Source organism: Lineus longissimus, chromosome 2, assembly GCF_910592395.1.
Source record: "Lineus longissimus chromosome 2, tnLinLong1.2, whole genome shotgun sequence".
Lineage (NCBI taxonomy): Eukaryota > Metazoa > Nemertea > Pilidiophora > Heteronemertea > Lineidae > Lineus > Lineus longissimus.
Window position 1 is genome coordinate 2,087,115 of NC_088309.1, and position 24,615 is coordinate 2,111,729.

The 24,615-nt window shown below is 41.4% G+C and overlaps 3 protein-coding genes and 1 non-coding gene across 6 annotated transcripts; 1 reads left to right on the forward strand and 3 right to left on the reverse strand.

Moving 5' to 3' along the window:
• Positions 1-224: 224 nt before the first annotated feature.
• On the reverse strand, positions 225-4,259 carry LOC135483493 (NFATC2-interacting protein-like). 2 transcript variants are annotated; one of them, XM_064764448.1, is made up of 8 exons: positions 4,049-4,259; positions 3,296-3,644; positions 2,847-2,985; positions 2,387-2,518; positions 1,966-2,119; positions 1,691-1,835; positions 1,301-1,431; positions 225-968 (listed from the first exon to the last, which is right to left on the reverse strand). In XM_064764448.1, the coding sequence occupies exons 1-8, from the start codon at positions 4,133-4,135 to the stop codon at positions 807-809; spliced, it is 1,299 nt and encodes a 432-aa protein (XP_064620518.1). In that variant the 5' UTR covers positions 4,136-4,259; the 3' UTR covers positions 225-806. The 2 variants fall into 2 exon arrangements, with proteins under 2 accessions (XP_064620518.1, XP_064620519.1); XM_064764449.1 differs by having other exon boundaries at positions 4,033-4,108.
• Positions 4,260-4,423: 164 nt separating this feature from the next.
• Positions 4,424-9,506, forward strand: LOC135500813 (ubiquitin-conjugating enzyme E2 G1-like). The gene is made up of 6 exons (XM_064792467.1): positions 4,424-4,571; positions 5,154-5,280; positions 5,628-5,725; positions 5,979-6,157; positions 6,448-6,533; positions 6,773-9,506. Exons 1-5 carry the CDS (start codon positions 4,499-4,501, stop codon positions 6,526-6,528), a joined length of 558 nt encoding a protein of 185 aa, XP_064648537.1. The 5' UTR covers positions 4,424-4,498; the 3' UTR covers positions 6,529-6,533; positions 6,773-9,506.
• Positions 9,507-11,597: 2,091 nt separating this feature from the next.
• On the reverse strand, positions 11,598-24,480 carry LOC135500820 (rabankyrin-5-like). Of its 2 annotated transcripts, XM_064792478.1 has the most exons (22): positions 24,470-24,480; positions 23,980-24,169; positions 23,525-23,643; positions 23,105-23,240; positions 22,757-22,880; positions 22,266-22,415; positions 21,823-21,861; positions 20,969-21,134; positions 20,527-20,731; positions 20,132-20,373; positions 19,777-19,874; positions 19,180-19,414; positions 18,711-18,966; positions 18,377-18,545; positions 18,135-18,253; positions 17,755-17,817; positions 17,169-17,463; positions 16,819-16,995; positions 14,775-14,922; positions 14,420-14,510; positions 13,982-14,253; positions 11,598-13,682 (listed from the first exon to the last, which is right to left on the reverse strand). In XM_064792478.1, exons 1-22 carry the CDS (start codon positions 24,477-24,479, stop codon positions 13,462-13,464), a joined length of 3,525 nt encoding a protein of 1,174 aa, XP_064648548.1. In that variant the 5' UTR covers position 24,480; the 3' UTR covers positions 11,598-13,461. The 2 variants fall into 2 exon arrangements, with proteins under 2 accessions (XP_064648548.1, XP_064648552.1); XM_064792482.1 differs by lacking the exon at positions 21,823-21,861.
• Positions 15,521-15,594, reverse strand: Trnat-agu (transfer RNA threonine (anticodon AGU)). The gene has a single exon. It is a non-coding gene; the product is annotated as a tRNA-Thr (tRNA).
• Positions 24,481-24,615: the final 135 nt, after the last annotated feature.

Genomic DNA, 24,615 nt, shown 5'->3' on the forward strand with positions numbered 1-24,615 from the left:
TAGTCACAACCTTCTATGTTGATCAAGCCCAGGACAAAGTCACAGCCTCTTAGTTCATCACACCAAGGACAGTTCCATAGTGTATCAATCCAAAGACATAGTCACAACCTTGTACATTGATCGTTTATACATCAAGCTTGGACCGTCCAAAACCCAAAGTGCTTCGAAATTATTTCGTTGGACACATTTTCAGTGTACATGTATATATCAAGCTAAGGATCAAATCACAACCACATTGTTTATTTGGCAAAGGACACAATCACAGCACAGTCGATAAGGGGCAGGACATTGTCACAACCTTCTCCACCGAGCAGTCAACAAAAGGTGAAGGTTACAGGAGACATGATGGGGAAATTCACTAATGGTGAGCTCCATGTTAGGTACTACACATAGCAATGAATAAAAGATCATTATTACTTGTTGGTTTTATTAACCACATAACATTGCCTAACATAGTATTATGTTTTTTATAAAGTTTGGAATTATACATTTGTAATAAAATAAAAAATCGCATCTGACATTTCGTCATTCTATTTACAAAACTTGTCTGGTTATTTTATAGTTTCACCCTCAGTGACTCCCCCAAACCATCTGAGTCACAATGTTGAACTCTAGGGCGAAGGTATGAACAGTTTAAATGCCCCTCTGGAAGTATAAAATAAACACAGTTCCAGCTCATCTCTTTCCACATAGTTGCCTTTGGAATGAATTGTCACTATCAAGAATCAACATACATCACTGGGTAGTATATTATGCTATTGTCTCTATGTACAGGTGAATGTTTTCACCATCAACTCTACCTAGTGCTATAAAAATATTGCGTCTACACAATCTCCGTCCTCCATTTCTAAATCCTCTGGTGTTTCTGATCCTTTCAATGTCTCTCCATCAAATTCGAACCGTAACTTTTTCAGATCAAGTTTCCTTTCCTGGGCAAAGTAATGCATTACTTTCTGTAAGGCCTCATTCTGAAATTGAGAAGGGAGATATGATAATTTGATGATGGCAAAAAAACTGACTGCAGAAAGACAAATGGCTCATACCTCATGTCAAGAATAAATAAAGACAATCTTTACTAGTCTTTATTGAGTCTTAATCATTTAGACACATTAAGATAACTTTTCGCACCATTCTGGTTGTGACTAAGTCCTCATAAAAGATCAATTTGGGATGAAACGAAATTATAAGCAAACAATATGTGAACTCTTTACGAACAACTCTGTCGCTGGACAGCCCTCTACAAAGGACCTCCAGAACTAAACCTCAATCGTAACCAGTCACAAACAGTCAAACTGTTTACCTTTTTTATCCTAATCAAACTTGTTATTTTTTTGTCAGCACTTTGCACTCGAACTGTGATCTGGTCGTCGTCCTCATCAAAAGAGTCATTCTCTAGTGCCACATCAGGTACTTCACCTTGGACACAGCACTCTGAAACCAGGAAGAGGCGGTAAACTTAGAAGTTCTCCCCACATCTTCAGCTAGCTAAAAGTCACACTCTGCTGGGTCTTAGGCCACTGCACTCACTTCTGATACTTGACAAATTCTCTTATTACTTGAACTTTACAAGTAGATGTATTCTACAACTTTCAAGGGCCTGTGTTACATTTCAAGTTATACTGTAAATGCTTTCGAGAGCAATTCACCTATTTACAACAACATAAATGTCTTCCAAAAGTGAATATCTTACGTAGAATATCAGCAATTGTTATTCCTGAACTCGACAATGTTTGGAATGGTTCGATGGTAGTGTCTTTCAAATATAAGATGCAATGCGCCTCAGGAACATTTTCAATGTCAGCCAGTTGGGTTATCACAGTCGAGAAGATATCACGCTGAAAGGAATAACTGTTCATGAGTCAAAATTTCACACTGAATTTCATTTTAAAGTACGCCCGAAAGATGACAGCAGCAATATTCTTCAGGGAAGACAAGTGACAAGCATTTCATTGACTCGTTACTTACTTTTTTCATTGGGAATCGATGCACACCAGAGCGACTGCGAACTTTAACAACAATGTCAGGGTCCCTCTCCGGTGTAGCCGCAAACAAAAAGGAATCATCACCACAGGTTACCAAGGAAGTGTTCGCTAATTGCGATTTGGCACGGTTCAAGTTGCTAAAAGTAAAGAGAGAAAATAAGTTTCACTATGTTACACAAAACTTTCCATCCTTGGACTGGGTCAATTCATGCTACAGCAACCTGATGCCATTCAACGAAGTGACTGATTTTCGCCACAAATGATATTTCAGTGGATTTTCCTCACAACTGATTGATCCTGATAGATTTCTTTACAAGCAGAAACCCACTTCAGTTTTAAAATGACTACTATATGGCCATGTAATCAAAAGTTTACATATTGCTTGCGAGGGTACATGTACTTACGCTAAAGCAGTTTTAATGGCTTTTGTAGGCCTTTTTTTTTTTACATTTGGGTAGTATGTTGGTGGTCGAGGGGGAGGTGAAGGTGAACAAGTTGGTTGTGATGGCAATGTCCTCTCAGGCGATTCTTGGCTACTGCAATCAAAAGAACACAACGTTTTGACAAAGGTTTTTAGTTGTTACCATGGTCTTCCTGCCTTAATGGTGTACACTGGTGCCCTCAAATAAGTCAATGGCATCACTGTTCACAATACCATCAGCATGTCCTCAATACATTTTTATCTTACTGCACTTCACACATTGAAGACGACAAGACCGCTTTCGAACAACCTAGCAGTATTTTAGTGTTGTGCCCACATTGGGACAGCACTCCATAAGGTACTGCCATCTTTTGTGACTATTCTGCAGTGCAACAAATTTCTGAGGTTGATGTCTGTCATCAAGTAAACATTTCAAGACTTACTCTATGATGATGTAGTCTCCATCAGTTTTATCTAGAGGCGATGACCTCATCTTCATGCGCCGCTTCTCACGTTTTGGAGTGGTGTTGGCCTTTTTGGTGATGGCCGAAATTACCTCCTGCTTTTCTGTGTCATCATCATCTGTTTGATAGAAGGAAGAAAATTTAAAGGGGCAATCCAGAGAGGGCTGTTGTGTGGTGTGATGAAGAGAGAATACTGCAAGAAATAAGTGACCCTTGTCATATGCTTTTAATCAATGATGATAATGATGAGACTTCTATAGCCCTAATGCGGTTTCATCGCTCATATCACTTCACATCATTTCTCGAGCAATGCCTTGTACATTCCGGATTCATGCTCAACTCCCTGGGGATGTATTCATAATCTCATACCTAAGTTTGAAATTTATAACAGAGATACCATTAGAACATTTAAACAAAGACTTTAATACCTGAAAGATCAACAAGTTGGTTTTTCACAGTGTCATTTGACAAGGCATTCCCATAATGAAATGCCGAAAAGCAATCATCAACTCTGTGACTGTAGATAGAGGCCTTGGCAGAGATGTCTTCACTGGGTTCGGACGATTGAGCAGGCGCAGTGTGGCGGAATCGCCGTGTTGCTCTCTTCTTTTTGACAACAGGTTGCGAGTTTGAGTCTGAATCGCTGCTGCTGGTCGAATTCTTCTTCGTAACCTTTGGGACCGTTTCAACTTGGATAGGCATTAACGGGACAGAGTCTGAGGTAATAACAGCACTTTGTACGTCACCATCGATTGCAATTGGAGTTTTCTTTGTGGCCTGCAAGAACGAGTCTGAGAGTCAGCCATTACCCATTGGCATTGACCCCCCCCCCCCCCCCCCCATTGCCATCGACATGACTCAGAGTGCCTGATTGATAGGTAGGCCATATACCTCCATGGGTAGGCCTACTAAAAACTCATAGTTCACGAGTTAATTTAGTCCTTTAGAGGATTGAAACATGCTGTCATCCAAAACCGCATCAAGTTAAGTCCATGGAATGGATGACGATAATTCAGGAACAAGATTTCAGGAATATCACGCGTGTTTGAGGCCAGTTTGAATTGATGCACGGAAAAAATGTACGTCGGCCCTATTAAAAAAGTTATCAGTATCACGACAGTTATCCTTGTGATGACATTTCTGAAAAAAATGATCAACTCGATACTTGTTTCGGTTGTTACATTTCTGTTCTGCTTCGCTTTTGTGTAATTTGGGGTTAAATCATGTTCATCGCTGCTGCTAGTATCGAGACACAAAATATCCGCCATTTCGACGATGAAGCCTCGGTTCCATGGTCAGATGATTGATGCTGAGGACGAGGATGGTAGGGAGGTGCATGGTGGGTTGGTGGAGGTATGGTTTACCGGCCCACCATACCTCCATTTACTAGACTCCCTTGGCTGCTGTCGCAGCCCCCGCCCCGACCCAAGCTCCTTATCCCACTCTTCTCTGCAGTTAATGCCTTATTTGTAAACAGGATGTACTGAACAGCTGATTTCGATTTTGTTTTGATATCGCGCATGCCGCTTACAATGTTTCCGGTTTTCCACGAAATGCGCATGCGCAAAGAGGAGACTTAAGAATAATTTCTCCCGACATTTTCGTGAAATCAAGGCCAAAATATCATTTTCATGGCGGATACCGACGCCAAAAGATCGGAATCCCGGTCTCAGTCCAGTCTATTACTACGTCGGCAACTGATGGGTACTAATTTTCTGTATATTTTAGCCGCAATTGGGTCTTCTGATCGATTGAAATTGAGTCTTGTTAGGTCACTCTTTTGTGCAGGTGTATGTGTGCGTTGCCTGTGCTTATGCACTGCGCATCAGAATGCTAATTTTCTGGGCTCGAATCAGGTTCAGTATGTCTTATTCTAGCAATTATCTCTGATGTGGCAGAAGTAATCATGGCATTTGATGCCTTGCCATTTCGCAGTGCTAGGCTACACGTGACGTGATAATAGGATACCCATTGAATGATGCATTTAATAACATTATACCAATCATGAACACGTTGACGACCTATCAGTCACCTAGGCCTAGGCCTAATTGATACAAGTCAATAGTGACAAGTTTGAGTCACTCAGTCAAGCCAATTTGGCGGTTCATTCTTAAATCTATATCTTCAATCATGAATCATCACTTAGCAGATTATCTAAGCGTTCGCCTACTTCAAGTTCAAGCGCATGAAGCAAAGGCCTAGCCTTCGGCTTGGCCTTCATTTGTCCATGGCCTGTTAATTTGATTCTCCTGAAAATAGCACCTAACTTTGTTCCCTCTTTTTCAGAACTAAACAGCAAGCGTGACAGGGAAGGAGAAAACAGTTCCCCCACTTTATTTTCCGCTGGATTGGTCGACGATTCTGATATCTACACATGGGAAGTGCTCATTATTGGTCCACCTGATACAATCTAGTGAGTCAGGTATCTAGTACATCGTATGTTAGTAGGCCTATAGAATCTGTCCTTTTTCAAGGTCAAGGACTGAGGATTGCCTGGGAGTAAGACATGTACCTGGCCTACATGATGTTTAAAGGACATGTAAATATGATTGTGTACAGCAAGAGTTCTTAAAGTCAACAATCAAAAACCATTAAAAAGACTTGGCCTTTCTGTTTGAAATACCTGGACGCTGAGGCGAAGAAGACTAAGAGGCCCCAATATTGCAACTGTTGTGTATTTGCAATTATCTTATGTCACAGTGTGACTTCAGACGATAGTTACATGTATCATGTTTTCATTCTGCTTCTATCTTGTTTCAGTGAAAATGGTGTCTTTAAAGCAATTCTGAAATTTCCACACGACTATCCACACCGACCTCCAGAGATGAAATTTACTACTAAGATGTGGCATCCAAACAGTAAGTATGAAGCGAAACTGGATAATTCTGTGTCGTCCTTGTGGCTCGTCCTTCCTGAGATTAATATTGAATGATTATCTCCTACAAACTCTGGCCCCCCCTTTTACTTTTAGAGTGTAGGGGCTCGCTACAATGGCCTCTGGGCCAGCGGAAATCTTACATTTGCCTTTATTGCAGTCTTTGTTGCAGTTCGAGTTCTCGATATTAAGTATGAAGTGTAATTCCTAAGCTAATTGTACTTTTGTTTTTCCAGTAAAAGAAAATGGTGATGTGTGTATCTCAATTCTTCATGAACCCGGAGACGATAAATATGGCTACGAAAAAGCAAATGAACGCTGGAATCCTTGTCAAACAGTTGAAACGATAATGTTGAGTGTTATCTCCATGTTGGCTGACCCTAATGATGAATCGCCTGCCAATGTGAATGCAGCAGTAAGTTTTACCAAGAGGGAAAGGGGCCTTGGCAAGTGATTTGGTCAAACTACACTGTGTGTTCATCCAGTCGAAGCTCTCTTACCTGACACCTCTCTAAGCAAGACATCATCTCTATTATGGAAACTGAGTTTGGTCCCAAATCTAAAAAAGGCAGGGTGCTGCACTCTGCTTTGAAAGGAAATGCATTGGCCACTGATGATTAAAAGGCGGGGCAAAAGGTGAGAAAAGGCAGGGTGCTGCGCCCATCTAAAACTCTTCAGTTGAAACACTACTTCTTGCTATTTTAGGTACAGTTCAGGGAAGATTATCCAGGCTTTAAGAAACAAGTGTTAAAAACAGTGAGAATAAGCCAAGAGGATATGGAATAAAACAGGTTTGTATAACAAATACTTTCTTGCTTACCAGTTGCCCTGGTAAAATGCTCTTTGAGATCTGATTTCTTTTACACGGTTGCATGAGGTTCAGTTAAAAAAAGGTTATGTAATCTACATCTGACCAAATAATTTGTTTTGGGCAAGACTCACAACGCAACATTTATTTTGCTTCTCCTGATTGCTTAACAATAATGTTCAGCATGAAATGATTGTCTCAATTTGGAATGCTTTCTTTCAGATTCTGCCATGCGATTCTTCCAGCCTTTAATTCTCCACCCATCAACAGACAACGCCACCTACAGGAATCCGTGTGTGCACAGGCATGATTCAAGTGGAAGGACAGACTGTCGTGATTCTAAAAACAACGTGTCAAAAACAATGATGGCAGATTCTTTTCCGTTTTCTCCATCATGGCAATGAATGAATGGTATTGGAGGATTAGTGACTGGGAGGAGCATGGTGCATCCACTACAAACTCTCAGAGATAATTCATAGTCATCAAATATTCAAAAGTTTAGGCAGGATTGGATGAAGGGAGTCCAGAATGGACCATCAGGAGCATGGCACAACAGGACATCAGTGACTTTCAGGAGCTTGGTACAAGTGGGCGTATTTGAAACCCTATTCCTGATTCCTGGAGAACACGAGACTACATGTAGTAGACAATAGTGTGGATTGTGAATGAGAAAGTGCTTGTCAGTGACACTTGTCATGTGCTCTGCTCGCATGTTCTTCATCTGCACCTCCATACATGTAATGATAAAAGCGCGGAGTGAAAATCTTGCTCTCAAACACTCTCCTGTGTTGGTTCTTGGACATTCGAAACCTCATTCATGTGCTGCATCACTCACACCCTACGCACAACCTTGTTCGTGTGGACACACACTTTTGTATTCGCAAATGGCAACTTCTAGAAAACTTCCGTTCTCTGGTGACCCAAGAATGGCATTTCGAATACGCCCAGCATGATGTTTTAGCGATGTGCACTTCAATATCATTTATAGCCAATAATCAATTAAATGGTGTTTTCTTGGGAGTTTCGATTTCAGTTAAAAGTTTCACACAAAAATGGTTATTGATGCTGAAACATTGAATCTAAGAAGTTAAAAAAGTGATGCAGAATGATTTTCTGTTCTTTAAAATTGTATAGATGTTTCTGTGTTCTGGGATCAGTCAGAACTTGCCTTAATAATAGGCAAAAACTTCATTGCTATGGTCATATTCTTGGATTCAGTGTGATGTATAAAGCTTGAAAATTTGTAAACAATAACCATACTCTGACACAGTCTTGATAATGGACTCTTCATCAAAATTATTAACATCTCTCTGTCAAGGTCAACATCGCTCTAATTTTAAGTCCAGATAATAGCTGATGGCCTCCACAGTAAACAATGAGTCAAACATCTCTTCCTCCTGGTCAGTGTTACGCCGACTCGAATTGCACTCAGATTGTGCTGGTTTCGGTGCACTCAGATTGTGCTGATTTCGGTGCACTAGATTGTTTTTTGTTGTCTTTGCCACATTTCTTCCAATGTTAGTTTTAAGTTTAGTTGAGAGCATAACGATGGAATCCTGTGGAGCTGCATTGGAAATCTTCATGTTTTCTTTAATTCAATAGTAATGTCTCTTTTATACTTCAAAATTCTTTCCAAGGACGTTTAAGCTGTTCTTACATGCGCTGAATTGACTGCCACAGGATTCCAATGTTGTATACATATGTGTTGACTGTGACCTGGTTAAGAATTTGTATACTTTTCATGCATTTCTGATGTAAATACGATGTAATCTAGTATTTCAAGCTTGTCGAATCAGTATACTTTCCTTTCATCTCCTCTTCACTTTCCCAGGAATTTCGTGACAATTTCCACTTATTCCAGTCGATTTCAGGTATCGTAAGGAAAACTGGGTGCAGTGTGTTTGAAATTGTTACCAAGTATCTTGGAACATTACTTGCCTCATCAATACCACTGTGCTCCTTCATGTTAAACGTGATAGACCTGTATTGTAAGCCCTCTACTTGTGTGCAGTCGGACACAAAATGTTGCGAGTAACTCTGAAAAGGCACATTTCTTTGCAAGGACTTTCCTGTTCTATACTCACTCTGACCAGGCGAGGCTTTTAGGGTTTTTGTTTTTTCCACTTTATTTTTACTGAAGGAGAAATCAACCTTCATGATCTGCTATGCTTAAGGCATCCTATGCTCCTCGAAGTGGTTCCATTAACCCCTTGCTGGGGTTCATTTTCTCAAAATTCCAAGGACAAAATTTTTGAGGATAATGCTTCAGAAAAACATCAAGAGTAATCCCTTGGATTTTGACAAAAATGGACCCCTGCAAGGAGGAATAACATTGAACCACTTCAATTGGTTCAAACGGTGCTTCAGGCAAAGCTGGTCATATTGATTGGAAACAAGGTTTCATGTCAAATCATTTCATGTTATTATTTTGTTGTTATTTTGGTTAATCCTCAGGTACTTTATTTCATGCTAATAGAAAAAAAATTAAATTGTTTAATGAATTATTAACAAGCACTGACATCAGATGACGATTTAAAGTAAGTGAAACATGAACATTTTAATCCCCTGACGGCGGATAAATCAATTGGTTGCACTAAAGCAGATCTGTATAAAGTAGTCAACAAATTTGAAGTAGTTGTAGCGACTCTTGCCCCCTGCAACACTGCTTGCTTTTATACATATTGCACGCAATCCAAACGAAAACATTGCCAGGGGTGGCACCTGATACCAATGTTTTTTCATTCCACCATCAACTCATCATCATTGTTCATCTCATGTTAACTTGAACCAAACATCCATGCATTCTCTATATGATATTCACTGGATGTTTGATGCATGTCAGGGTGACCTCACTATTATTAATGTGTTTATTTCATGTGCTGTCTCTAATCTGCTTCTCATTTCTGACTGGTCATTATATTGTAATATAAAACGATAATAAAGATGTTTCTATGCACATCTGTCTTCATGTTATGATTTCTTTTTATGAATAATTCCACAACTGTGATCTACTAGTTCAGGTTCATACATGAAGAATGTACTAGCCACATACATGACACACCTCTGGTTCTGAAGTAGGCTACATTTGTTGACAAGTATGGAATTTGTGCCTGTCTTCGTGAGTACCGTGTCGTGATCAAAGCTCTACCATAGGCAGAAGGGTTGATGTTCAGCCTCCAAGTAGGCTATACCTTTCTTGCCAATTAGTGTAATGGGGGAATGTCTTCATGAGTACAGTGTGATGGAAGGCCGACATAAGGCAGAATGGTTCTGATGTTGTCCCAGGTTCATGAGGTACCTCGGGAACATAGCAACTTCAAGCTGGGGACTTGAGTTGGGCCACTGTCGTCAAGAGAACAGTAAGCTAGTACTGTAAAACTGGAAGGGTACTCCTCTTGAGCTAGGTAAATGACTTACCTTGGCTACATGAGCAACTTGAAGGCGGCTGCTTGAGTTGCCAAGTAGGATACTTGGGACTGTCTTCAGAGCACACTGAGATATGAACTCTACAGCAGGTAGAATGGTCCTGACCTAGTCTCGGGTAGGCCTGCATGAGGTATCTCAAGTAAGAGCACAGAGAGATGCGCTCTACAGCAGGAAGAATGGTCCTGACCTAGTCTCGGGTAGGCCTGCATGAGGTATCTCAAGTAAGAGCAAAGAGAGATGCGCTCTACAGCAGGTAGAATGGTCCTGACCTAGTCTCTGGTAGGCCTGCATGATGTATCTCAAGTAAGAGCATCAGAGAGATGAGCTCTACAGCAGGTAGAATGGTCCTCTGACCTAGTCTCAGGTAGGCCTGCATGAGGTATCACAAGTAAGAGCACAGAGAGATGAGTTCTACAGCAGGTAGAATGGTCCTGACCTAGTCTCAGGTAGGCCTGCATGAGGTATCTCAAGTAAGCGCACAGAGACATGCGCTCTACAGCAGGTCAGGTAGGCCTGCATGAGGTATCTCAAGTAAGAGCACACTGAAATATGAGCTCCACAGCAAGCAGGTCTTCCTGATCTAGTCTTGGGTAGGCCCACATGAGGTACCTCACTGTTGGAACGTTTAAACTTTACTTCAAGTAGGCTATGAGCAGGGATCTTGGCGTCAACTAAATAGAGCACTGTGAGATGAGCTCTTCAAAAGGCAGAAAAGTATTGATGTTGTATCTTATGAGCTACTTCAAGTAGGCTACTTGAGTTGTTGAGTAGGGAAGTTGGGCCCGTTTTCAAGAGTACATGAACAATGACATATGAGCTCTACAGCAAGGAGAATGGTCCTGATCTAGTCTCAGGTAGGCCAACATGAGGTAGCCTACCTCTGGTACCTTAACCATACTTCAAGTAGGCTACTATGCGCATGGTTTTTGGTGCCAACCAGAGCACCGTGAGATGAGCTCTTCCAAAGGCAGAATGGTCTTGATGTACCTCATGAGCTGCTTCAAGAAGGCCACTTGAGTTGTTAAGTAGGGAAGTTGGGCCTGTTTTCAAGAGTACAGTGAGAAATGAGCTCCACAGCAAGGAGAATGGTCCTGAACTGGTCTCAGGTAGGCCAACATGAGGTAGCCTACCTCTTGTACCATACTTCTAGTAGGCTACTATGAACCGGGTACTTGGTGTCAACTCAAGAGCACTGCGATATGAGCAGAATGGTCCCGATGTTGTACCCATGTAATTCCAGGTATGCGCAGTACCTCATGAGCTGCTTCAAGTCCCAGTTTTAAGTAGGCTACTTGAGGTTGTTACGAAGTAGAGTACTTGGGCATGTCCTCAAAAGGACAGTGAAATAGAAGCTCTACAATAGGCTAATTGGTCCTGATGTTTACCCTCACCTACAGGTAAATAATCTGTAGCCTGGTCCTGTAAATGCCTGGTCTGCTTTGTCAAATAGAGGGGCCAATGACCCTTGCAATATTGCTGCAAGTGCATAGGGTTGCCTGAGCCATGGTACGGAATGATGTCCTGAGAATGGAGAATCACATTTGACACAACTGAACCATCAATTAGTTACCGTCTTTCTAAGGCAAAGTCGAAAAGAAGAAAAGACACATTTCTGAAGTACTAAATTTTTAATCTAATTGTTGTCATGTGACCCATAATCAAAGAAAATGATCAATCAAGATTTACAATTCATGAAGTTTTATATACAAAACAACAAAGTAAGTAACCTAAAACAGTACATAAGATTATTCATACATGTACAATTCCAGTACTACGTTACATATTAAGTAATGATCATGGAATTATTGACTAGGCTTTTTTAAATCAGTTACAAGCTTTAAATTATGAGCAACACGTTTTTCTCCACCTCTCTGACCGCCATGGCTGTTGTCAGTGCTCGTAAAGGTCGACTGTTGACTAAGGTGTCAATCACGCCTGACGAGAGAGGGTACAGTGTTTATATTGACCGCTGCCTAAAACATGATACAAATATTTGGGACAAAGACATCGTCAATATGACAAAGTCCCAACTAGATGTAATGCACCAGTTCAACTAATTCTATATTATGCATCAAGATAATCTTTAAAAAGAATAAAAAGCTTTCTACATAACAATATTTTTAATAAACTGAATGTAATACACACTAACAGGCTATAAAACATGAAAGTTAAGCTTTAAGCCAAGAAAGAGTACCAGAAATTGTTCAGATACAATTTTTTCTCTAAATCTGACAACTGCATGACAGACATTTTCATGATTGCATTCTATTGAAACAAATTTTTGACCACTTCATGTAAAGAACCACTAATGTAAAAATGTATTTGACTGCAAAAGAATAGGTGGAACAATTACCACACTATTTCAATTTGAGGGGAGACTATTGCCACGAGCCAGGTCGGCAAGATTAAGGGTCATGAAGTTGCCAGCAGTCCTTGTATAAACAGCTCTTCTAAAGTACATGTACATGTACATCAACAATATTACGTAGCTTCTGCCTCTACATCCCTTCTGAACACTGAACCAGTTCAACCCTAAATCAGCTCTGAAGAACACACTTATTCTAGCTTTACACGGTCTGCTTTTAAAACAATTTGTTACAAGTTTCAATATATTATTAGTCCTCTATTAAAACATGCACTTTCCTTCCACTATTTGGACTATAAAGAAATCAACACATCCTTGAAATTACTTGGAAAAAATATCATTGAAAATACTCAAGCAAAGTAAATTTATCAAAGAATATTAGAAATCACATGACTTATTATGTCTTAAGTAAATTGTATATGGAACTGGTAATCACCCATCAAAAAATAACCAATACATTTGAAAAGTCATACAATTTATTTGTATTTTGAATTATTTATCTCCCAAAAAAGCCAAAGCAACTAGACATGCACTTGAAGCTCACTTATAATGTATATAACAGTGCAATTGACAACAACAAGCATTTACATGTAAGAACATACTTATTTTTGTTTGTTAGATGTAACTAATCCCACAATAACTTTTATATGAAAACTCTCCTCAATCTCATTAGCTCTTTCATCATATTTGTATCTGGCACAGAGTAGTACTTGGCACTATTATTAGCAGTGCACTACTTATCAGTGTGTAACAAATCAATAGGTTTGATCCTCCTGGCAGTAATTCATAAGAGGCAATGACTCATGCAGTCATTGTACACCTCTTGCACTGATCACTGAATACCCTTCCCCCAGAGGAAAAACCCTGTCACTTTATCTTGACGTATCTCTTGTTCATGACTGATACTACATGCAGAATGAACCCAGGTGATGATGTGCATAGCCCAAGGAAGACGTTGACCCCTTGGCTACACTACATTACGGCACCATCGGCTCCTAATCGAACTAACAACGTCATCAAGGACTACACAGAGAGTGAAGTCCAAAGGCGTAACAGAGCAAGCACTTGAGGGTCAAGAAGACATTATGGGCAAATACTGTGCAGCTCATGAATGTTCAGGTCATAATGCACCAAGACTGAGCACGTCAAAACACATTTCACAAACACGGACTGGCTTCGCCTGGTTAAACTTGACGATTGGCATGTCCTTGTCTGAGCATTTCGAGCAGAGGAGACGCCCGCAGTGACGGCAGTGATGTCTGCGGGTTTTGATACTGAACTTGATGGCACACTCCAAGCAGGCCTCGCCCTCACTCCATGGAGGCTCCTTAGACAGCATGTCTGGAAAAGAAGCAGGATAGATAAGTGACAATATGACAAAGTTTCTCTAGTCTATCATCGAGGTAGTTTATTTTTGTCAATTCTAATCGAATGTAAAATAGCACTTCTGCTTCAACACTATGAAGATCAAGTCAATGAAGAAGTATTGTCCTTAGAATACTGCCCAAGTCTTGCAATCTGAACATCACATGAAGTAGCTCAATCTTCAATCCCAAACCATATGCCGGGGAGTGAAACCCATTTGCCTGGAATCCACTTGCATCAAAGCAGCTACCAAGAGGACTGATCTCTGTACGCACCTAGTAACTTGAACAGCAGCTGTTTAGTTGGCACAGGGAAGTTGAAGATTGAGAACCCGTTTTTGTTGACGCATCCCAAGGATCCACCAGCACGCACCACAGCCCGACACAGATTTGCATTGCCGTTGATGTACGCCAAAAGCAACACATTATTCCCCTCAGCATCCTGCCTGTCTATTGGATACTCTGGCATACTCTCCTTGAATAACTCAAAGATGGCTGCTGCATTCTCCTTGCCATACTGGCCTAGGATATGCATTGGGGTCTGACCTCTGAAATAGGAAGAATAGTACATGTTGCAGCAGCAGAAATACATTCTCTCTCTTTAGATATTTCACCGTGGACTACGCCGATCGGCGACCGAAATCAAAACAGGTTTTATGCTGGCCTACTGTATTCCCTCGTGGTATATTTTTACATCTGTAACTTTAAACACACCTCATGTTGAAGCCTTCGGCATTAATCCTCGATTCTGTCAGAAGAACTCTCACAGTGTTGATGTTACCATGTTGAACAGCTATATGCAGCGCTGAAACAAAAATAATCAGGTATCAATCAATCAATCAATCAAACAATTGATCAATTGTTACAGCCTCTAACCCATATTTGGGGCTGGCTGAAAACTTGTATACTTTCACCCCGGTGTGGGATATTCTACTTGCCCTGGCGTAGACACTTAGTCTTCTAGCCTCATCCGTCAGACTCCTCAACTTTGTCTCACACCAACTAAAACAATTTTTTCCCCAATTTCTTTGGTTTTCATTTCACCTAGAGAACAGGTTTCTTGACGTACCATTATTTTCAGCATCATCCACAGCATCAAAGTCTGTTCCATTCTCCAGCAGGACGCTGGCGATTGTACTCTGGTCATGTTCGGCAGCGATGTGGAGGGCGTTCTGTTTCTGGGCCATCAGATCATTGACATGAGCTCCAGCGAGCAACTGAAAATATGCAAAGGTCAGCACATCAAGAGAAGGGGATGGAGCTCTTCGAGATACTAGGATTGGCAGAAATTTTCTTTTGATTCCGGATGTACAATGATCTGCATCAGGATTTGGCCTGATTCAGGATGGGGCCTTTTTATTAACGAGAGTCAAGAAAGGTACCCCTCCCCATCCATCAAATATGGCTAAACCAAGTCATAGCATTGTACTTCTGGGTGAGCAGAATATATGCATACAATCTGGATAATTAACCGAAATAGAAAGAAGTAAATTCTGAGTGTTTTTAATTCAAAAATTTAGAAGTAAAATGTTCGGTTATTATTTAGTGTCAACTTGAAATGGTATGAAAAGGAATACAGTGAACCTTTAAGGGGGATATATATACCATCCAAACCTTGGAATTAAAGTACCCAAAACCCCGACCCCAGAAAATTCACCATAATAGAAATGTGATTTGCTCAACACAAATTGATAAATCAAACAACTAAATGCATCAAAAGTCTCATAAAAACGCACTAAATTCAACCTCACCAATAAAACATTCAGAAAATGTCATAAGGTGATACATAAAAAAAAAAAATTTTTTTACAAAAGTAGGCCTCATCGAGATTCGAACTCGAGATCTCCTGTTTACTAGACAGGCGCTTTAACCAACTAAGCCATGAGGCCAGTTGAGCACCATGGCTGATAATAGTCTACTTCATGAGTCATAGCACTGGGCCATTCTTCAACCACATGCTGGTCTATATTGTTGATCAATAGCGTGGTCTGGGGACTTGGCTGCTTGCCAATGTTAACATTCAATTGTGTTACGGTGGCCCAGCTATGTGGAGTACAGGGTAACCCGAAAAAATACCTCTGGGTTCCACTGCATTGAATAGTCAGACTAATGTAACATTTTTTCATCACATCCCTTGTGACTTAGTCCCACATGATCAGGCCCAAACTATAACCATTCAGAGAGACAGTTTCTAAATGAGAAATGAGGCAATAGGATAAGGTACTGTGTAGACGGTATTTAGCCGGTTGAAGGGTGCCTGTACAAAATATCACTTGCTAGAGCCCTATGTGAAACAGACATTAATTTTCAGTGAATATAATTCAAGAGCAAAATTTGCAGTGACCATAACAATAAGATTGTCCAACAACAGTGACCTTAATCTCGATGGAAAATGGCCAAAACTATATCTCCCACCAATAACATTAACCCTCTTGCTGCCCCATATTCCTATAGATTGACGACATACATGTACAACAATTTTTAAAGTTTTGAATAAGCCACAGTTTATCGTTTTTTCCCGTTTATCTAGACATACAGCAAACAACTGGTGATTCAAAATCTGTTTCTTTTTTTCGAAGAGATGGTTGCACTTTAGTTGAGTTTTGTACTGATTGATTACCGAATTGGCCAGTGTCCAGATGATGGGATATGTAATCACCAGCGGAAATTTCGAATATCATATGATGAAATAAAGTGATACACTTTGAAAACATGCTGGGACATTACACCTTGAGTGTTTAAATGGCTTATGGGGTAGGGGCTGCTCTGGGCCAAAGGGTCATTCCGAGGGTGGTTGGGTGGCGGGGTCTTCTGGGGGTGCTGCATACCCCCGGGATCGGACAAAATGGGAATTCGATTTTTGTGTTTGCATAGTCATGCTACATGTATATGTCTAGTTTCATGTGGCCACATCAATAGAATGTCTGGGTCGAGTTCAGGTTCATATCAATAAGTTGATGATCCACCTATCATTCACACGGATGTCTTCCAAACAACAATCTTGCAAGTTATCCACCGAATATTCACAGATTTTACCTGTGTATAGCAAGAATTAGCAGACACGACCCCAGGGGTCACAACTGTAATGAACCAGGATAAAAAGATAAACTCACCAAGTTCCGAACGATAATTTCTGAGCCGGCTTGTACTGCAAGATGTAGGGGTGTGAGTTGCTGGGCATCCTGGACGCGCGAGTTAACGTTAGCATGGATACTTATCAAAAAGAGAACGCTCTCAATGTCTGACTTCTGGATTGCAATATGAAGGAAGTTCCTGCCCTTGTTGTCAACCTAAAAGTAAACATTGACAAATCGTTATCACAAGTTCAACAGTAATTCTGTGTTCAGCTTTGAGAAGGTGAGTTTATACAAAATTACATAAATCCCTTCAGGTCAGCAAAGTGACTTGCCCAAGGTTACAAGTGAGACAGGATGTGATAAATAAGAGAGTGTTTCTGATTTACCTGTTCAGCAGCAGTTGGTTCACGATCCAGGATGCTCTGAGCAGCTTTGTTATTTTTGGTCGTCATGGCCGTCGCAAATGGCGTCATGCCATGTTTGTCGCGGATGTTCAGATTGAGGGCAGGATGGGACATGAGTAATGCGATGATAACGGGATGCTGGTTGATGATGGCGATGTGTAACGGCGAGTTTCCGTCCGCGTCTTGAATGTTTACGTCAGCATTATGTTCGACTAGCGCTTGAACAATCCCTTCCATGCCCCAGCTACTCGCCATGTGCAGAGGACCCTGCTTATCTCTGCAACAACAGTGGAGTTGATCAAGACATAGTCAGAATTTGGATTAAATGTTGGAACTATGTTCTTCACATGATTTCAAGGACAACATATTGACTAACATTGCACTTTAGTAGCACCACATTTGAATTCCTTCACGAAGTAATATTTTGCGTTACAAGTGAAACGAATAGCTGGCCACTATGCTGACCTGCAGCAGGGAACACAACCAACCAGTAAACCACTTCCTTGGAAGAATTTGTACCAATGAGGATCTGAAGTACTAAGGAGGATAGTGCACAACAGACACTTACTTGACTACATCCACTCCTTCACCATTCGGTCCGAGCTTCCTGATGCTATTAACATCACAACCGCTGAAATTACAAATTGGGGCATTTGGATTCATTATTGCCTTCTGTAAGCTTTCTGACAATCAATCCAGAGCATGACAACATTATCATTGAACAACATTTCACCGTACCGGGTCAGTGCCTTTGGGTCTACCGCAGTGAGGGAATCTGCTGACCTTAGCTGCTTGAGAGGTTGGTAAACATTGATCACATCAGAGAGATACCCAGGAGCCTCACAATGCAAACACTTGGAATCTTGCATCAGTGTTTTGCCAGCTGCTAATGACAAAAGAACCAAAGCTGTCCTTCCAAGAGACCCAATCAAAGACAATGTGACCCACCTCCTGATGAGGAACGTTCCTACAGCCTCATTGTTTTCATCAATAGCCCTGTGCAGAAGAGTCTGGATACAGCCCTCGGGTCCAGGGCCCCACATTGTAGCATCACAGCCATGTCGTACCTTCAAATTGACAAAACAAATTCATCAAGATATCATCAAAGTAGTTTTACTGAAATTGCAGAGAAATTTTGACAAGATTGATCTGTGGCAGCAACCACAACTGACGCAATTAGCGAAACTCACCAAAGTAGATGCGATGTCCTCTTGCCCAGTTTCAAGTGCCTGCCATAGCGGACAGTCGCCCCTCTCGGAGATCATGTTCATGTTAGCACCACGGCTACACAACGCATCCACAACGACGGGCAGGTGGCGCTTTATGGCTAGCTGGAGAGGTGTTTCATTGTCTCGTGTCCTGAAAATGACAAGGCGTATTGAAACCCAAGCAAATACATTAACCCAGGTTTTGGGAATCACACAATCAACAGTACTACTATTAGAGGGGTCATCGCTACCAACTACTGTAAAATCAGTCAAGAACCGTACAGTCCTTATACATTTCTGTTTCTAGTACACTTACTTGATATTGATGTCAGCTTGATGCTCCAAGAGGAACAAAGCACTCGGTGTGTCTTGCTTCATGATCCCCTGATGCAGCAGCGTCATGCCGTCGGAACTTTTATCATTGATCACCCCGGCGCCACCTGTCAACAACTGGATGGCAATGCCATGGAAACCATTCCAGAGGGCGAGACCAAATGGTGTCTGCTCACAGGAGTCCTTCAGGCTGAAGTTGGGGATGATCATGGTGTTGTCACCAGACTGTGATGAACGAGCTGAAACAAACACACACATTTATCAATCTTTGCAACTATAGACAGTTTGGGGTTTTCATCAGAACCACTATCTCCTCTTGAAGCAGGTCAACATCACACTCGACGCTAGCACTTCAGTGCTGTACTATGGCCTTGTTGATTTCTATTTCCAGAGAGCTCCAAGAAAATACTGGCCACGTAATAGCTCCTAATCTAAAATATAGTCAATCTTACCTTTATGGTTGAGGTAAACTTTGACACACTCTTCATGCCGGTTGCTAATGGCAACATGCAAAGGTGTCTGCTGTATAATGGGTGCTTCATCTTCCTCTTCAAAACAAGATGCGGGCGTGGCAGGACCATCGAGTGAAGCACGGGTCTGTACGTTTGGATTGGACCCTTTCAGGAGTAATGTTTCTGTGAGGCGGGCAAGGCCCTTTTGGCAGGCAGTGTGGAGGGGACTTTCTCCCTAAAACAAGAAAGTAAAGATGTTGAAATCAGAAGAACCTGCATTCAAGAGATATCGAGTAGTAACCAAGGACTGCACTACACTTGGTAATTTCAGGCCAGCTCGTGGTACCAAGTGGCGCTGGTTGAGACACAAACCAAGTACCCTCCAATCACAAGTCAGATGCTCTTCTGCCGTGCCATCATGCTTCCCTGAGGAGTCGATCACTAACGTTTTTCTCTTTTGCCTGCCCCGGCAATCAAAAGTAAAGTTATTTGCCCTAGGTCTCAAAAAGATGTTTCCATATCAGGTATCAAACACATGACCTGTGTGTCACGAGTCCAATGCCAAACAATCTGCCCGGAACCAAATCTGGTACTGACCTTGTGATTAATATGATTGACTTTAGCACCATGTGAGGCTAGGAAGAGGGCAGCCACCTCATTACCAGCTCGGGCTGCTCGATGTAATAACATATCACCTGCAATTGAAGAAACACGTTTAGAAATCAACACATATTCATTCGAGAGAACCTGGCATTAGCTTTATGCCAAACTAAATGAGGAACAAAATTTGCGCAACCAGCCCCAAGTTGTTAACAGAGGGATTGATGTTCCCCACATCTATCCATGATCTGGGATGGGTATTTTGACTGACGATTCAATACCCCAAGACACTTTACACGAGATTAAATGAGAAATTTTGAAATCGAGGTTTCAAATCAAGACTTGTACTTACCAGTTTCTGGATTGATAGCATCAGGTGATGACCCACGTTTGATCAGCCGAACGGCAAAACTCTGATCACTATAGAAACTGTCCGGTGATTGGTCCTCACCACTGGTACCAGCTGTCTGTAGAGCCAACCAAAGGGCCGTCTCACCATCTGATGTCTGCAGTTCGAGATTAAGGTCAGAGTGGGACAGCAGGATTGAGAACACAGCCTCATTCTTCGATCTAATTGCCCGGTGTAACGGGGTGCTGAAAGAATGGATATTTTATTAACAACAATCAAAGCATCAGTGATTTAGGAATAGCAATAATGTTGATCTTCTTGTAGTCACTCGTCCAACACATTTCTGTCGACTGGGAACAAGAAGCAAGCTAATGAGGTGTTCTTAAAGTCGTACTCACTTTCCCTCTGAATCCTGCACGTTAGCATTAGCATGTCCATCAAGTAATTGCTGAGCTATTCTAGCCATTCCCTGCACGGTATCAGCATCTGTCATCTCAGGGTTGAACGAGGCCACCAAGTGAAGCGCAGTCTCCTTGTCAAGGTTTGTGGCTGCGTTTACATTACACTTGTTCTTGATCAGGAAAGATGAGGAAAATTCATCAGCTTGAAAAGGAAGCAAAATACACAATATGATACAATCATAACAGGCTGCTGCAGACTTCGGAACCATCAGCACCACAAGTTTGAAATTGGAAAGAGAATGAATTTCGCCCCTGCAACTCCAACCAGTGACTGTCAACCAACTCTCAAAAGAGTGAATACTAAGATGGAGAACAATTTTCTAAAACCGATCCATGATATCCATACAGGTTCAAGTGGACTCTTGTCATTCAATCTTACCTCTCTCGAGTGCCTTATGTAAGAGGCACCTGCCAGCATTATCAGTCCTGTTTACATCCACCCGATGACTGATCAACGTCTCAGCTATACTTTCTTGTTTGCCTTGTAAAGCCAAGTCCATCGGAATGTCTCCTCTGTTGTCTATTTCATTCAGTTTTCCTGGCAGCTAAAGAACAAAGGTAGATGACCAAGTGATGACTGCTGATATGATACTTTACCTTCAATATGAGTTGAGCATTGTTCAATCTTTACTGGCTGAGGTTCTCCGTAATGCTTTTTGTCCAAGTGGGCACCTGGACCAATTCATTTTTTCCATTTTACACACTGACAAAAAGATTTAGCAACAGGTCACATTCATGGAGAAGGTAACGGCTTTTCTTTTAAATCACCCAGAAAGATTTTGCTGCCAACCTGAACAAAACTGAAATGAAGGCAAAATGTGCTTAAAGATCCATTCCACCAGCCTTATTTTGGCTCATTTTTTGGGAAAACCGTAAGCGCAGTTTGCTAGGTGGAAGATTAAACAACAGTTCTTACAGCTCTAAGCAAAGTTGGTAACTTTTTGAAAATACACATGCATTCCTGTACAGTATATTACTTGTAGCCCGAGATCATGCAATAGATTAGTTTTTGTTCCCCAATACGTTTTATAACATAAATGACATTGCACATGCTTTTCAAATTGTACCTTTATTTCGTTTGCTTCAGAGTTGCAAATAATCAAGTCAAGGAGTGTGACAGGGCAGGGGAAAAGGAAATGCTATTAGTGTTTTCTAGCTAATAGTGAGTGGGTAGCAAAATCTACAGCTATGGTTGGCCTCTCACTGGTCTATAAACTAAAGCAAAGAATGTACCTCAGGGTTATATAAATTATTGTCTCTAGCCGACTTAACCTGAAACAAAAAAGCAACACAAGGGAAATCAGACTGAGGAGGTTATAGGCCAGTACACCACTGAAGTTTTGAAGCCATGCATGGAATAACACCACAGAATTGTAAGCAGGAAGACTACATGCAGGATGTTAGCTAAAAGACTCCAGCACCCTACATGTACATGTATATTAAGGTGGCTGAATATAGTGAGCCTGACATTCACTCCTTAAGCACCACAGGCAGAGGTTCTCATTGTGCATCGGCTTTACGCATTATAGTATTATGGATTGATGAATGGATGAGTCATACATCGCCAACCAGCAACAATTCCCTGCCTTTTAAATCTGTAAATTTCTAATCACACAGCAATGGTCAGCAGCAGACAAAAGCAGGTGAGACTAGATTCAGATAAGATGCTACAGTACCTCTGCATCATATTCAATAAGATAAAGAAACACCACATCCTCCCTGTTCGCTCTGATGGCTTGATGTAGTGGGTACTCTGTCTTCTGCTTGAACATGTTGTACAACAGCGGCGCTGTCATTTGAGCAAAGTCCTCACTGGTGAAGTCATTCTGAAATCAAAAGATTTCTTATATTTACAACAATACAAGCTACAGTCTGCCGTCTACTTTCATGTTATTTCAGGCCAGCCCTTCCCTGGCCTGTGCACACAGCACATTTATATTATAAATAACTCGATGCATTGGATTGTTTCATCTGGAAGGAATTGGAGTATCAGAGTAGAAGAATGTTGGACGCGAAATCAGAGGGTTGTGCTAGTGCCACTCTGTACACGCTCGATTGGCCTGAAGTGGCCAAGCCCAGTATGTACGCTTACTTCCCACAGAAATGTTTCTAGATTAGACTAGGGAATAGATGTGAAGTGCAATGAGATTAGTTTGAAAACACCTACCCAATGATTTGAGATGAGTTCTGAGCAGTGACTCTTGAGTATTTCTGCACCAATCTCATCAGCTGTCTCATAATATCTGATGCAGTTGCCGACATGAACCGACGACATCAGAGCTTTCTCACACCTGCAACGTATGAAGAAGAAAGAACTTAGGACGGTGTGCAACATTGTTTATAGAAATACAGATGGCGCACAATGGAAGCCGTTTGGGCTGAGAAGTAGAAGACAGCTTTACATCTTTGTAACATGTAATACTGTGATCCATGTTCGACTTGAGCTTAGATAAGTAGACCTGCTTGGTTTATGAGGTCAACTTGAGACGAACAGGGTTCATAATCAAACACTCACCTGTCCCGAAGGGGCCCCAGCCTGAACTTGCTTGCTGCCTTCATCAAGTCCAGGATAAATATGTCATCCTTTTTCATATCCACCTGATCTGTATAAACCCATTTCAACAAAGCGTGGCCAACCTCATATGGAATGCCTGAAATCCAACAGAATAATTTAGTCACAAAACCTACCATTTTTGCTAGTTTGAGGTAAAGAACGACGAAAGAACAATTTCGTCATTTGGTCATGCATACATGTAGCAAATGGAAGGACAAAGTAAATAGTCAGACTGCAAAGCAATCATGGCCTTCTCCAAGTATAAATGTTTACTGATGGAGTTCAACAACAGACCAGAAAGAGGAACATGAAGGCTCAAATGACCTGACCTTATCAAGTGAACAATTGTTGCACAAGTACAATGTATACAGGTTGCATTACCTGACAAGTCCAGTTCAGAAACCTTGCTCAGGTCCGTGACACCCCAGAAAACACTGCGTGCAGCGAGAACAAATCTATGAGCTTTGATGCTTTGACCATCAAGCTGAACATGGAGGTCACTGGAATAGAAATTGAACATCATACGTTATTTGAAAATCCACAGATAGAGCGAAAGCAACACTTTACATCAATAAAGCAGCGTGTGGGAAAACACTCAGGCATTGAACTTGTATGGTGCAGTTTCTGAGAGATTGATGTATTTTAAAAAGCATTCCTTGTAAAACTACCACTGGCCAAAGATGAAGTCACTATGCAAATAAACCTATAAGTGCCTAACCATAATGGCACAGATACAAAAACGCTCATCCTGCCTTGGAGGAGGAATTCTTTCTGCAGTCAGCACCTCCAGTTGCAGAGTGAACACTGCAGAAGAAGAAGGAGAAGCAACAATGCACCTGTATAGTTCCTTATCAAACAGATCTGCCACTGTCTTCAAGAGCCGGGAAACAAAGTTATCTTCCTTGGCCTGGCCAGCTGACGCAGCGGCAACTTGGTATTTGCGTTCAACATCTGCAAGCTTGCTTTGCAACTTCACATACTCCTCCCGCAGTAGCTTCAAATGGTTCTGAAGCTTGGTGACTTCAGCTGGAATGATGGAAATGAATAACTCACCAAATCTATCAAGTATGGGCGTCAGATAGACAACAAACATACACTGTCATCGATACACTACAAATACACACACGAAATACACAGGATGCAAAATACCGGTGAAAATCGGAAGATTACGACAAAAACATGCTCTTTTTATCGAGGAGCTTGTGCAACAATTAGTTATTGTACAGTAAAGTACACATCGAACATAGTTTGGTCATCGACCTTTCTTTGATTGTAACAGAAAATGTAGATGTTATTAAAAAATGTCAAAAATAATTATGAACTGACCATCCGCCATCTTGAACACTTCAGGTCACATGATCTGGTTCGTTCGGCGAATCAATCGCGACGGCTCCTGAACGATTTTGCTGTATCAACCAGCTGCTGTAAAGTCGACTATGTCCTGTCCATCCAACGGGCTGTCTCGTGGCCTC

Bases quoted from the DNA above. Each gene is read 5' to 3' on its own strand.
- LOC135500820 (XM_064792478.1), bottom strand. The intron at 18,546-18,710 runs GTAAGTGTACTA...TGTCATTTTCAG, and splicing joins CAAGCTGACATCAATATCAA to GACACGAGACAATGAAACAC. The intron at 17,818-18,134 runs GTGGGTCACATT...TTGTAATTTCAG, and splicing joins GGAACGTTCCTCATCAGGAG to CGGTTGTGATGTTAATAGCA.
- LOC135483493 (XM_064764448.1), bottom strand. From the start codon at position 4,135: ATGGCGGATATTTTGTGTCTCGATACTAGCAGCAGCGATGAACATGAT. The intron at 3,645-4,048 runs GTAACAACCGAA...TCGTTCTTGCAG, and splicing joins AAGCGAAGCAGAACAGAAAT to GCCACAAAGAAAACTCCAAT. The intron at 2,519-2,846 runs GTAAGTCTTGAA...TTTTGATTGCAG, and splicing joins GGAGACTACATCATCATAGA to TAGCCAAGAATCGCCTGAGA.
- LOC135500813 (XM_064792467.1), top strand. From the start codon at position 4,499: ATGGCGGATACCGACGCCAAAAGATCGGAATCCCGGTCTCAGTCCAGT. The intron at 4,572-5,153 runs GTACTAATTTTC...CCTCTTTTTCAG, and splicing joins ACTACGTCGGCAACTGATGG to AACTAAACAGCAAGCGTGAC. The intron at 6,158-6,447 runs GTAAGTTTTACC...TTGCTATTTTAG, and splicing joins CTGCCAATGTGAATGCAGCA to GTACAGTTCAGGGAAGATTA.